General features: G+C 43.8%; 2 protein-coding genes and 1 long non-coding RNA gene across 15 annotated transcripts in view; 1 reads left to right on the top strand and 2 right to left on the bottom strand.

The window, feature by feature from the left end:
- The window catches only part of LOC123507060 (exportin-7-like), a 51650-nt gene extending 49883 nt beyond the window's left edge, over positions 1-1767 (top strand). For all 3 annotated transcript variants that reach the window (XM_045259598.1, XM_045259597.1, XM_045259599.1), the window contains exon 19: positions 1643-1767. In XM_045259598.1, the coding sequence (XP_045115533.1) occupies positions 1643-1745 (103 nt within the window). In that variant the 3' untranslated portion in view covers positions 1746-1767. The remainder of the gene's footprint in view (positions 1-1642) is intronic.
- LOC123507063 overlaps positions 1-11945 on the bottom strand; it is a 72676-nt gene extending 60731 nt beyond the window's left edge. For 2 of the 5 annotated variants that reach the window (XR_006675575.1, XR_006675571.1), the window contains exon 1: positions 8375-9623. This is a non-coding gene — a long non-coding RNA (uncharacterized LOC123507063). The other 3 variants (XR_006675574.1, XR_006675573.1, XR_006675572.1) reach the window with 3 other exon arrangements.
- A 952-nt stretch (positions 11946-12897) lies between these two features.
- The window catches only part of LOC123507053 (tumor protein 63-like), a 36850-nt gene continuing 36047 nt past the window's right edge, over positions 12898-13700 (bottom strand). For all 7 annotated transcript variants that reach the window (XM_045259579.1, XM_045259580.1, XM_045259584.1 and 4 more), the window contains one exon: positions 12898-13700. This exon is cut by the window's right edge and continues 1424 nt beyond it. The gene's annotated coding sequence lies outside the window, so the exon portion shown is untranslated.

Genomic DNA, 13700 nt, shown 5'->3' with positions numbered 1-13700 from the left:
CTATCCATTTTTCCTTACTTTTCCTGGGAACATGTGGGTGTGTGGTCACTGGGGGCCAGGCCTGGTAGTTACGTGTGTGGTTGGATGCGTCCTATGGCTGGCCTTTAATTTATCTGCCTGTCGCTTATGGATTCTACATCATTTCCTAATACATCTATTCTCCTCAAGTTGTTGTGTGGAGTGTTATTGTGTGTGTGTGTGTGTGTGTGTGTGTGTGTGTGTGTGTGTGTGTGTATTTACCTAATTGTATTTACCTAATTGTAACATACGGAAAAGAGCTATGGCGGCTGCTATGGCTGGCCTTTGTGGGTTCCCACTCTGTCGTTTGGAGTGTGGAGGTTCTCCACCTCGATCACTCCCATGTACACGCCACCAGGCTACGTTCACTTTGTACACTCGTTCACTCGCTCTGGTCGCCCCTCAATAGCAATAACTATTCTCACTCAAGCACATTGCTTAGCGTGTGGAGTGTTATTTAGATGCCGCTTCATGCGCAGGAGGCACGTCCGCTCTCCACGGAGCTGTAAAAAGCCTTGGTGGTCTTTACATTTATCAATTATATCCTTTTCTTGTGTGTGTGTGTGTGTGTGTGTGTGTGTGTGTGTGTGTGTGCTGTGTGTTGTTTCCTGCTGCTAGCCTTTTCCATATTTATCACCTTTTTATGTTTTTCTCTCTCCATTTTACTCGGTGTCTTATCCTCCTCCACACCAAATATCACCACACATCTCTTTTTGTCTACAGTTTCCTCACCAATGTCTCATTTGACTTAATAACCTTCACCACTTTCTCAGCTATCTTCTCTTCTATGATCTGTTGATCTATAATTTCAGCAAGGCCCAAAGTTTTCTCCCTGACTCTTTGATTTCCTTTTCCAGACTTGCAACTTTGTAATTTACCTCCTTTCTTTCCACTTCCTGACTTTTTTTCCATTCAGCCTGCTTCTCCATCACTTTTCCTAGAGATTCTCCACATTTTTCGCAATTCACTTTAATTAGCTTAACTTCCTCTTTCAGTGCTGCATTTTCCTTCTTCATATCGGCACAGTCTTTCTTTACATTGTCATAACTCGTTTCCAGGCCCTCATACTTTTCAAACAGTTTTTCAATTTTACCTTCTAACTCCAGAATTTTCTTCACATAAGCGCTTTTCCCATTATTCCTTGAAACCCTGTGAAGTCTGATTCCTCTTCGAGTTCACGGCCGCCATTAGATCAGCTGATGGCCCCAGGCTACAGTTTATATTTACTGATCCTCATGACTATATGGATTACCAGCTCCTTTCCCACCTTGGTTACTCTTAGGTAACTGTAGAATTATAGATGATTGCAGCTCAGCACACACACACCACGGTCGTCTGCTGGTCACCCAGCTAGCCTTTTCCATTACGGAGCGAGCTTAGATCAGACCCCATAAACTGATCCTCGGATAGGACTAAGACATACATCCCCCTTGAGTTACATCCCTTATCTATACTTGCTACTTGGTGAATAGGGGCTACACATTAAGAGGTTCACTCATTTGCCTCGCCATGCCCAGAATTCGAACTCTTCGGTTGTTAGCCGAGTGTGCTAACCACTTACACTACACGGTCTCTCTCTCTCTCTCTCTCTCTCTCTCTCTCTCTCTCTCTCTCTCTCTCTCAGTTGCGTCCTCCCCGCTGAGTTGGAAAGACGTCATAATTATCACTCTTCGTGTTTACATGAGTTGCAGCCCTTACAAGAGGAAATCAGAAGTGATTTGGTGTGAACACGCCTACTCAGTGGCTACTGAGGGAGGTCTAGGCCCGTTTCGCCAGCCAGAAACAAGCCAGAAGAAGACGGAAAATAAGCGTCCGTGCCTGGGTTTGGTGGTGCCCCCCCGCCACAAAGCCTGTTGCTTCCCACGTGGGCCCAGCACAAAGGACTATGCTCGTCCCAGGCACTGTTGAGGTGGAGGTAGGCGTAGCAGCCCTAGAGGACATGGAGATTGTTGAGGAGCCTCATCCTGCACCATCCGGCAAGGAAAAACACCAGGAAAATGCTGCTGCTGACCAGATTCCCTGTCGAGATGTACCCGCCCCGGCAACCTCGGACCGTAAACAATGACGTCGTCTGTTCTTCCCTGTTGGCCATGGGAAGACAGCCAGTGAGCTTTTCAGCTGGTTTGCTGCTCTGCTGAAACAACACCCAGACCTGCAGCCACTCTACAAGGAGGGACGGAACCAGCCCTATGTAACGGTCAGTACTGACTCCTCCTTTTATGCCACCCTGTTGAGTGAGGGCTTTCTGGGCCTGGTTATGGAGTGCCCTGGCAAGGAGGGCACTCACCCTGTTATTATCCATGGAGTGGCGACCCACATCAATGTCAACCTGATAGAGGAACCAGCTGGATTCCATGGGCTGAAGAGGAGGATGGTGGGGCAGATGGCAAGGCCCCAACTGTTAGGAGTGGTGACAGGTAAGGTGCCCAGTGAGGTGCATCTCCTGGGCCTTGGACGTCGGCGTGTGGAGCAGTATACACCTGAACCTGACCTGTGCCGCCACTGTAGTCGCTGGGGACACAAGGAGTGGCGCTGCCAGTCTGCCCCTCGCTACAGGTACTGTGCTGGCCCCCATAAGTCACCACAGTGCCTGGATAAGATCAAGGAGGGCACCAAAATCCCTCCTCGCTGCTGCAATTGTGGGGCTGACCACAACGTCCACTCCACCCTCTGCACTGTCAAGCCTCGGCCCCAAAGGGAACCTGCCACGGATGAGGTGAGTCGGCCCAGGCTTGTGTTCCGCCAGGCTCCACCTCCCCAGACCAACGCCTGGGCGACAAAGCCTTCCTTCTCGGCCGCTGCCCCTCACCTGTCCCAGCCTTCCTGCCCCACCGCTGGCACTTCAACCACACCTGCCGTGTTCCCACCTTTGCCGCAGCGCACTGCTATAGTGCCCCCTGTGCCTCTACACACAGTGTCCCAGGCAGGCATCACTCAGGAACTGCCTGGCACCGACACTACCCAGCAGCTAATGGCAGTGGTGAGTGCACTAGCTGCCAGAGTGGACAATCTGACTGCAACAGTCTGTGGTCTTAGTACCGAGTTTGGCGCCTTCAAGAACCAGCAGCACACAGTATGCAGTGAGACCTCCACTGTGGCCCCAACCCCATCCCTAGCCTGCGGTGCTCAACAGGGCCAAGGAGAATGTGCAATTGCTGCTGCACCCACACCGAGGATGGATACCCCTGTCAAGCCAGTCAAGGGAGCCACATCAAGGGAGCCACATAACAGCCCTGGAGCCTCTCAGGGATGGCCCCTGCTCCCCCTGCTTCAGAGAGCAAGTCACCTGTGGCAGACTGTGAGGAGGATGCTGCAGGTGAATGGACACTGGTCAGTCGAAAGAAGAAGCGGTGCTACAGCCCAATCCCAGCCCGAACTGCCAACCCCGAGCTGGACCAGGGACACCTGAAGACTGCTAGCCCCGAGCCAGACCAGGGACATCTGAAGACTGCCAGCTCTGAGCCAGACCAGGGACATCTGAAGACTGCCAGCCCCGAGCCAGACCACGGACATCTGATGGCAGCCATGCAGATGCTGATGGAGCAGATGTCTCACCCGACACAGGAAGTGGATGGCCTGAAGACACAGATGCAACACCATTGCGATGAACGGTAAGACTTTCCGCACCCTAACATGGAATGTCAATGGTCTACATGCCTGTTTCACTGACTTACACTCTCATGTCCTTCTCCATAAGCCTGACATTACTGCCTTACAGGAGGTAGGGCCAAGGGTGCCTGAGATGTGGGGTTATGCCTACCACACCCTCAGTTGTGGTGACGGCAGTAGTTGGGGATGGCCACTTACATTAAACATGGGATTCCAACTAACTTCATGGAAATGGGGATCACTGAGGGTATTGAATTTATTACTGTTTGCTTGCACACTGTGGGTGAAATTATTTACTTTGTAAACATGCACATTCATGCTGGTGCCTTAAATATTGCAAATTTTCCTGAATATGTCCTTGAAGAGCAAAGTGTTATCATGGGTGACCTTAATGCCAGGCATAAGGAATTAGGAAGCCACCTCACCACCAATGCCAATGGTGTGCGCTGGAAGGCTTTCCTTGACACCACAGATACAGCTGTACTTACTGGGGACCACACACCCACACATGTTCAAGGAGGCAGACTTGATTATGTAGCCCTCATCAATATGCCGACATATACTGCCCAAACTTATCTTGTCAGGTCATTGCTGAGCGACCACTTCGCCCTGGATACGACCCTTCCAGTGCAGTCCGCCCCGGCAGTGCCCAGGAAGCACTTGACGGTGCCATTATCCAGGATGACGGACCTCGTCGTCCATGTGGTGGCGTGGTACGCTGCCGTGAAGGGCTCCTTTACTGATGCAGAGACACTGTACGACGGACTCCTGCACACCATTGAGGGATTCATCGTGACTCCAAGGGTTCCAGCAAAAGCCCATGCTCCACACCACTGGACTTACGCTACCAACCCTGTCATTCTGAATTGCCAACAGACGCTCGCTGCCTACCAGAAACGTTGGCAACTCAACCCAGCAGACACAGAGTCACGGGATGCCATGGTTACCGTGGCTTGACACCTCACGGATCTGCGGCAGCAGGAAAGGAAGAAGTACTGGGTCTCCTTCCTGGACAAGATGCGCAGGACCCGGTCCCTCCGGGAGGTGTGGCACCATGTCAACAGCATCCGCGGCAATTCCAGACGGCAGGTGTGTGACCCTGATCCTGCAGGCAGGGCACGAGAACTCGTCTTGCAGTGGAAGGAAGCCTCATCCTTCTCTGGCCTTCCTGTGGAACACCAGGAGGCGCTCGATCAGCAAAGTCTACGAAGGATGGAGTTGCTTTGCCAAAGTGTTCCTCTGCTGGACGACACCTGTGTGCCTATCACACATGACGAACTCCTCTCGGCAGTCAAGTTGGGCAAGTCAACAGCTCTTGGCAAGGATGGCATCACCTATGATATCCTCAATGCTCTCCTGGAGGTAAAGGTAGACAACCCTATCTTGGATTTATTTAACATGTCTTTCACTGCAGGCAAGCTTCCCCGCTCTTGGAAAACAGCCATCGTCATCCCAATACCCAAAGGTGATGGCAGCTTTTGCCCTATTTCTCTCACCACCTGTCTGTGTAAGATGATGGAACGAGTAATATTGAACAGACTTATATACAAGGTGGGCCATGTACTTTCTGGCAATGCACATGACTTCCTAAAAGGTCACTCTACAAGTCATTGTTTTGTTGAGTGTCTTATAAATAAGGATGCTACCTGCAGAGCTTTCGTTGATCTCAAGGGTGCCTTCGACAGGGTCAACAAAGATGTTATTATGGAGGAACTCATTCTCAAAGGTGTCAAAGGTAGATTATTAGGATGGATCAGGGACTATTTGTACAATAGAACAGCACAGGTTTGGTTTCAAGGTGCAGTCTCCTCTGAGGAAGTTTTGAGCTTGGAACACCACAGGGTGGAGTCCTTAGTCCAATGCTTTTCAATGTTTTAATGGACAAAATTGCACGCTGTTCCTTTCCGCAGGGCACCCAGGTCCTCATCTATGCTGATGACATACTCCTCCAATGCCCCACACCCAGGATTCTCCAGGTTGCTTTGTCACAACTGGCAGCATTGTGTGTCCAAATGGGACTAGTGTATTAATGAATGTAAAATAAAATTTCAAGCTAAAGGGAAGGTCTCTCGGCTGCCCACTGTAAATAACATTCCCATCCCTAGAGTTCACATACACAAGTACCTGGGTGTTCAGATGAGCTTTAGGAAGTCTCTTCAAGCCGTCCACTATGTTCGAGACCTCTGTCTGCCATGGGTAGCACCACTTCAGCTGCTAGGCAACAGGGGCCTAGGGGCGGGCATTCCAGTCCTAAGAATGTTCTATATATCTGTCATACGGTCCCTTATTGATTATGCCGCCCCTGATTTAATACAGTTTAGTGCCACCCAACTCCGTCCCCTGAAGCTTGTACAGAATGAAGCCATGCGGATAATCTTGGGATGTCCCAGGACTGCACGGATTGAATTCCTCAGAGCTGAACTGCACCTGCCGAGTATTATGTGTAGGGTACAGGAAATGACTTGTTGCACAATTACTCGGATGCTATGCACGGGCTCTGACTCTCTAAAGGGATCACTGACCCCCCTGTATCATGATCCTCGCACTCCTACAACACCATACCTCAGGAAGATCTTGGGAGTACTGACAAGTGTAGGTGTAGCCGAGGCTTGTATTAACATTGTTATGTCACCCCTGCAACCCGCCTGGAACCCTCACCGTGTCAGTGTTGATATTCACTCACTGCATCAGCCCAAGAGGGACTGGCTCCCTCATGTGCTGTAAGACATGTTCATGACCAAAAATTGTCCAAGTACCCACACGTTCAGGCTATTCATGTTTATTGTGATGGGTCAGTCAATGGCAGCAGGTCTGGATGTGGGCTGTTCATCTGTGACTACATCTCTGCCAGTCTCTACACTGACAATGAGGTTTCCAGGCGGATCCCTGCACCCATGTCTTCCACTAGAGCAGAACTGTATGCTGTACTGGAGGCGCTCCACATTGTGGCGCCTCTCCATAAGAATGTATATTTCTTTATTGACAGTCAGGCTGCATTGTACGCCCTTCAATCCACCTCCCCCATGGACTGTGATCTAGTTAATAAGTGTCTTGATCTCATCCACGCCCTAGAAGGTGCTGGTGCCACGGTCCATTTCATCTGGATACCCTCTCATGTGGGTATCCCGCTAAATGAAAAAGCAAACCACCTTGCTCAGTGTGCCCTACAAGATGACACAGTGGATCTTGGCACTGAGTACACTCTGGGTTATGTTAAGAGTAGCGTTAAGGACTTTGTACAAAGTAGCATTAGTGATCAGTTGGAGCTTTGTTGCCATAGGGGCAGTAGCATTAGTCTTCACTATGCATGTGTCTCCCAGAGCTGTGCTTACACCTAGAGGAGACACACTGCATCACATGACAGGGTGGCAATGAGGCTCAGATTAGGCTACAAATACTTTTGGGAAGTCAGTGCTTCTCCTGGTGTGTGCTGTGTGCTACACCAAGGGGACACACTCTGTGTCACTATATAATGGAATGTCCTCTCATTGCTAAATTTAGGCCACAAGGTCAGCATGACTTGTACAGCCTCATTGACCATCTCCTAGACTCTGCCACCCTCAGGGATATACTCAGGGAATATCCTCAGTTTGCTCCCAGACTGTAGGATGTCTTAGGTAATAAGGTGTGCAATATGTGGATTTATTTATTGAAATACTTGTATTCTTGTTGTGTATACTGTCCAGAGTTATTTTTGTGATACTTTAACCTTAAGTCTTTGCCCAGGGGGTGGGTGGCAAGGCCCATCCTCCTCCTTTTTTGTAATTATCTATTAATTCAACAATAAATGTATCAATCAATCAATCTCTCTCTCTCTCTCTCTCTCTCTCTCTCTCTCTCTGATGTTACCACAAGGGTAAGATCACTGACTCACCTTCCATTAAGTCACCAAAAAATACCTTATATGATTGTATTTACATACTGTCCGAAAATGTTACATAAAGGAAACTTTTCAACGAAAAAAAAAAAAAAAATACTGCTATTGCCGGTGTTCCCAAGGAGATATAAATATACCGGTATATTTTTTTTGTACGAAAAGAATCATATTGGTACGTTTCAGAAATCAGTTATTACCAATACCGACTTTTTTGTCGATACCGCACATCCCTAGCAAATGGTACTGAAGTAGTTCACCCTCTCTCAAAACAAACGAATGCAAACTCCTGTGGCATGGCGGGCACTCATTGGACTTCCTGTAGTCGAACGTCCGTGACTGGTTTTGCTGTGATGTCACTCAAGTAATTACCGGCATGGCGGGCTCTTTGGACATGCGTGACATGATTTATAGACACCACAATATCTATAGGACCCACTAAAGAGTCACAATGCCCTAATCGTGCAAACAACCAAAAGAAAGTGAGGATGACCGAGGAAAATTGCTCGTAGGACTTTCTGACGCGGTACTTACGTGTTGATTTCTCCAAAGCATCACTACAAGCCAATAAAAGACTTCCGCGTGAAAAAAAAGTATATTACACATTTAATCGTGTCAAGTGCTACTGATAAGGGCAATAGCTAGTAAACATTAACCCTAACTTAAGTTAATCCAACCTTACTATAGGCGAGAGCGAAAAAAAATAATAATAATAATCTTAGACGTGAATTACAGTGGGTAAACTACCACAACATCTAGTCGTATCACGCACTTTCTGACAAAGGACCGATAGCAAACATTAACGATTATTAAGTTTATTAAGCTATCCTAAACTTGATGGGCGTACAGAAAAATCTGCATGGAGATACTTACAGTACCAGGAGGAGGTAAGCGGCTGAGTACGTGTGATTAGCCCAGTTGAGGCGAGTTCACGAACCGACAGAGACGGAGCACGGTCACATATGGCTGGGAAGTACCAGCTGGTTGGCCTGAAATGAATGTAAACAAACAGCTACCCAACAAAATGTCTATCAAAAAGACTACGCACAACTGCGATCGAATTAAATCATCACACGTATTCAACCCTCACCCTCAACAAGACACTGCAGAGAAGGCTTTTCTTACTGTATAACTCGTCTCGGGTCTCAGCCAGGCTGCTTGCGAACCCCTAGGACCCAAAGTCCAAAGCCAAGCCATTTTATTGGCTCGCTAAGGTTTTGCAGAAAATAATAATTTTCCAACTACAAATATATTATAATTATATATTGTAATAATTAAAATTCATGATGCATTGTTTTAGAATTCTAAGCAGACCATGATTAAATAAAAACTCCAAAGCAGTAAATCTATTTGAAGTGTGAAGAACCTCCCATTCCCACCTTAATTGTTGGCGGAGGTGGAGGGCGTATAGGAGGGAGCAGAGTGGACGACAATTTGTATATCTATGTAGGCTTGGGTCGCGATGGTTGATATGTGCAAGATTTTGGGTCGCTGCTAAAATAAGGTTAAGAACCACTGCCCTAAGGGTTCACAAGACTTCCACGGTTACTTAAATCTAATAATATCCTTTGCAGTGCCATTGCATACCGATTTAGTGTCGGTCAATAATATGAATTACAGTACCACTGCACATTGAGTTAATGTCAGTCACTAAATTAACATTCTATGTCAGATTACTGGTGCTTCTGGTAGATGGTCTTATAACTCAAGGGGTTCTTAAAAAAATAAAAAAATAAAAATAAAAAGTTGAGAAGCCCTGCTCTGGCGGGTACCATTGCCACTCTCAAATTGACGTGTGAACCCGCATTTAGTCTGTACGGACTGTACCACACTATCACTGACTTGCCTGTGTTGCCAGTGGACATCAACTTCGAATATTGTCTGCCGGTCTTTGCTTGTTGACAGCAGACTAAAAACTGTAGTACACAACTTTATCTGGTATCTGGTACTACTGTTTGTTGCCATAACAATTCTCCGTGTTTAAAAGCCTGTAACATCACTGTTTTTCCTGTAGCAGCAGTGCTCCAGCACTCTATATACTGTGTAATTTCAAAATATTATCTAACGTCACTAAAAACACACTTCTTACATTGCCACACAGACATTGTATCAATCCATTTTGGTGTATACCTTCGTGGATCGAAATGATTCCCTGCTTGGCCACAACCTCACCCTTGCTTGTTGATGTGTGAATAGGGTATGGCCGGCGCTCGATGGCATGCCTCGAGAATTGCAGAAAACGAATTAATCCGTTTCGAATTCTGTACGCCATAAGGCTGGGTTCACATAGAACTATACTATACGGCTATACGGTGCACGTTTTCGAGGGCACGCGTATAGCTGGAATCGAACAGGGTGATTTTCCTAATACCGCGTCATATAGGAGGGCACTGTACGAAATGCCGTATAGCTGCGTATAGTATAGTATAGCGAGAATAGTGCACCGTATACCACCAGATACCATCGTGTTTAGTTGTGGCAGCTTGTATTTTTTGCAAGGTAAGTTACAAATACAATAATTGTTGCGACTCATTTCATCGGAATTTCGAAGCACATGCCGTCATATTAATTTTTGGAAGCCCAAACGAAAGTATTTGTATTTGTATATATTTCAATTGTAAAAAGTCAGTATTTGATCTAACCCTGTCTTTTCTCACTTGGTAGAGTTTGTAGTAAAAAAATACAAATTTATTTTCGAATTTCAATCATTTTATTTTGTAATTGTCGTATGACATACGCATGTAGTTGAAAAACACCTTATCAGGGTGATCGATCAGGTTCTGAAATGTGGTGTGGAACTCCCCCAACGCAGGTCGCATTTGGAAGTGGTCTTACCCATGCACTTTTCTTCACATGTGCCTCCTCAGCCTCGATCAGTAAAAGAAGAGCCAAATCTTCTTCGTCTGAAGAGTCCATTTTGACGGCACCCAAAAGACTGTAAGTAGTATACGCGTGCAGCCTATGTGACCCGCCATGCCTGTACAGAGTATAGCGTATAGCGTATACCGAATAGCAAATATCGTATACCGTATACCGTATAGTTCTATATGAACCCAGCCTTAATGGTATTTGTTAATATACAAATAGATTTGCATTACGATGATGATGATGATGATAATAATAATAATAATAATAATAATAATAATAAAATAGCAATAACAAAAACTAAAATATAATAATAATAATAATAATAATAAAACGGATGATACCGTTTCGAATTTCCTACGCCATAAATGGTACTTGTTAATTTACAAATACAACTGAATTACGATAATAATAATAATAATAATAATAATAATAATAATAATAATAATAATAATAATAATAATAATAATAATAATAATAATAATAATAATAATAATAATAATAATAATAATAATAATAATAATAATAATAAACCATTATCTAGACACAAAATAACTAAGTAATGTAGTGAAATATATTTAAATTTGGTCATCACATAGCTCAAAGATAAAGTTACGTTAGGTGCAGGCAAATTACAGCCTAGGGGCCCACCAAAGGAATTCATGGGCCCAACAACTGTTAGTAAATTTGAAAGAGCAAGTTAATAAACACCACCAAATAGTATTGTGAGTACAGTGGAGACTCAATACTCGAACTTAATTCATTCCAAATGGCCATTCAAGTATTAAATAGTTTGACTATTGATACCTATAAATCTGGTAATTCATTCCAGCCATTGCCAAACCCAAGTTTAGAAAAAAAAAAACGGTTTAATTTTTGCAGTTGCAGCTAGCATTGGCGCACAGAAGCAGGGTTAGCCTGTCTTTCATGGGCTTGTTTCCTGGCAAACACTTCTCTTCCGTTGTTATATAGATCATGCTTGGTAGTTTTTTTTTTTTTTTTTCCTAAACAGACCAGTTTCATTACAATTAACTTGGGGATGTTGAGATTTTTAGCTCGCGTAACTCGGGAGGTTTTGCGAGAAACACACAAAATAGCCTGTATTCACATACTGATTACACTTGGCAATTCAATAATCGAATGAGAACAAATGGTGTTCTGCCCACAAGCAACTCTTCCTCTTTGCAATGCAAAAAACCAGAAGTCTCTAGATGCTATAGTTACCAAAATATCACAGGTTGAATGAGGTGGTATCATTGGTGTACGTGGCCTTGCATCTGATTGGATCCAGCAGCCTTGGCTAAAACGGTAGAAAAGGGGCCCCTTGTATACTCTCTCTCTCTCTCTCTCTCAATCAGTCAATTAAAATGTTTGCAAAGAGATCTAATTTGTATAATTTTTGCAAAAACATATATAAAATACACACAATACCACCCTTTACTCACTTTAAAATTATCATTGGAGTCAGATGTAGTATCAGAAATAAGATCACGATGCATCAGCTTAGCCTTCACACAAATTATGCCCTCTGACAAAGAATCACCAGCCATCTGCCTTTGGTTTATCCAATCAACAATTTTTTCATTTCTTCCACTGCCGCAGGTTGCTTCAATTGCCTTTTCACACCAATCGCCACATCAGCTCTTTTAATGAGCTGTCTTCTTCAGTATTGTGGCTACTGTAGATTTAGCCATACAGTACTCTACAACAAAATCGGTTACTTTCTCCTTTCTCGTATTTATCAATAACCTCCTTTTTTCCTTTTGTTGGTTGTCACTACATTCTTTCTTGTAGGCTTATTCTCACCACTAACAAGCCTCTTCAGTGCCATTGTAAGGTTCTGAATGAAAAAAAAAAAAAAAATAAATAAATAAATAAATAAAATAATAAAGAAAATAAAAAAAATAAAGCTGCGGAGAGAAAGTCCAGAACGCTTATTCTTACGACAGTGAAGGATCAACTGGCTGCGGTGAACCAGTGGGGCGGCAGGAAGGGAGAGACCCTTCGTTTACAGCCAAGTGGATGGATGTTTGACTAATAGGTACTTTTTTTAGTATTAAGTCGAACTTTTGTGTTCGACTATTTAGACGTTCGAGTATTGAGTCTCCACTGTATTTCATTTTCTTCTTGCAAGTGTGCATATGTGTCTAAGAGTGGCTTTTTCTTTAGAAGCCTTAATTTTGTATTTCAAACATTAATGATTTTGGGTTAATATAGTATGCGGCCTTATAAGATTAATTTTCTTAATGTGGCCCTAGCAATGAAAAGTTTGTCCACCCCTGAGCTAGGTGATTACATTGCATTAAGTATTCAATCCGTGTTCAGCTAGTTACTTTCAGCATCATATTCATAAAACAAGAAATGTTATTGTTTGCAGAATCTTTTTGGTTAAGAACTGTTACTAAAAAGTTTGAAATATCCTTGATTCACTTATAGTCAGGTCAAAGTAGGATGGCAAGTTCTCAGTATTACTGATACATCATCATAAGATTATTTTACAAAATTGTCTTTTAAGGATCTGACAGCAATACTTTCCATGTTGGTTAAGTGTATTGTGTACAGAATACAACAGGATGCATGCACATATACATGCACAATAGTGTTGTTCTGAGGCAGGCACTTTAAGGCACCATACTGGAGGGCACAAGGTAACACCCAATGTCCACCTAACATAAAGAGAAAATACAACTAATTCACTTTCTAACTAATTTCCTATGAAATTTTATTTCTGCTTAAGAAGTAAATATATATTATATTTAATGTTCTTTTGCATTATGGTTAAAGTATAACATGTTATACCTAATAAATTAAGAACATACTAATTGCACATTCTCAGGAAAATGATATACAGGTATACAACACTGACCACAATGCGAATAATTCTGTAGCCCTCAACTAAGACTTGATAGCAGTAAATAAATAACAGAAAACTTGTGCTAGGCAAGACTAGCACTGGATGCCATGAGATAGATACTGACAAAAGTCTGATGGCAAAAGAAATCACTTAATAGTTCCTTTAATTAAAAACATAATAAATAAATAACCAAAACTTATAAATATCAACTGAGTTTTAGTTTGTGTTAAGAAAGCATGACAGCAACATGAAAATTCATCAAGTGGACGGCACAGTAGCCTCAATTCCCTCCTAATATTTTAGTAATGGTTTCTACAACATATTTTGCATCCACTACTCAGTTTCAGTTTCTACAAATTACCAAGAGAACAAATAACTAGTGTATAAATTATGATTAGAGGGTGTGCAAGTCATATTAAGATTTCCATCCAATCCATGTTGGGAAGGAGCAAATTAAACATAAATGAACATGAGATGAAG

This window comes from Portunus trituberculatus, chromosome 21, assembly GCF_017591435.1.
Source record: "Portunus trituberculatus isolate SZX2019 chromosome 21, ASM1759143v1, whole genome shotgun sequence".
Lineage (NCBI taxonomy): Eukaryota > Metazoa > Arthropoda > Malacostraca > Decapoda > Portunidae > Portunus > Portunus trituberculatus.
This window is presented reverse-complemented; position numbering and strand designations above follow the sequence as displayed.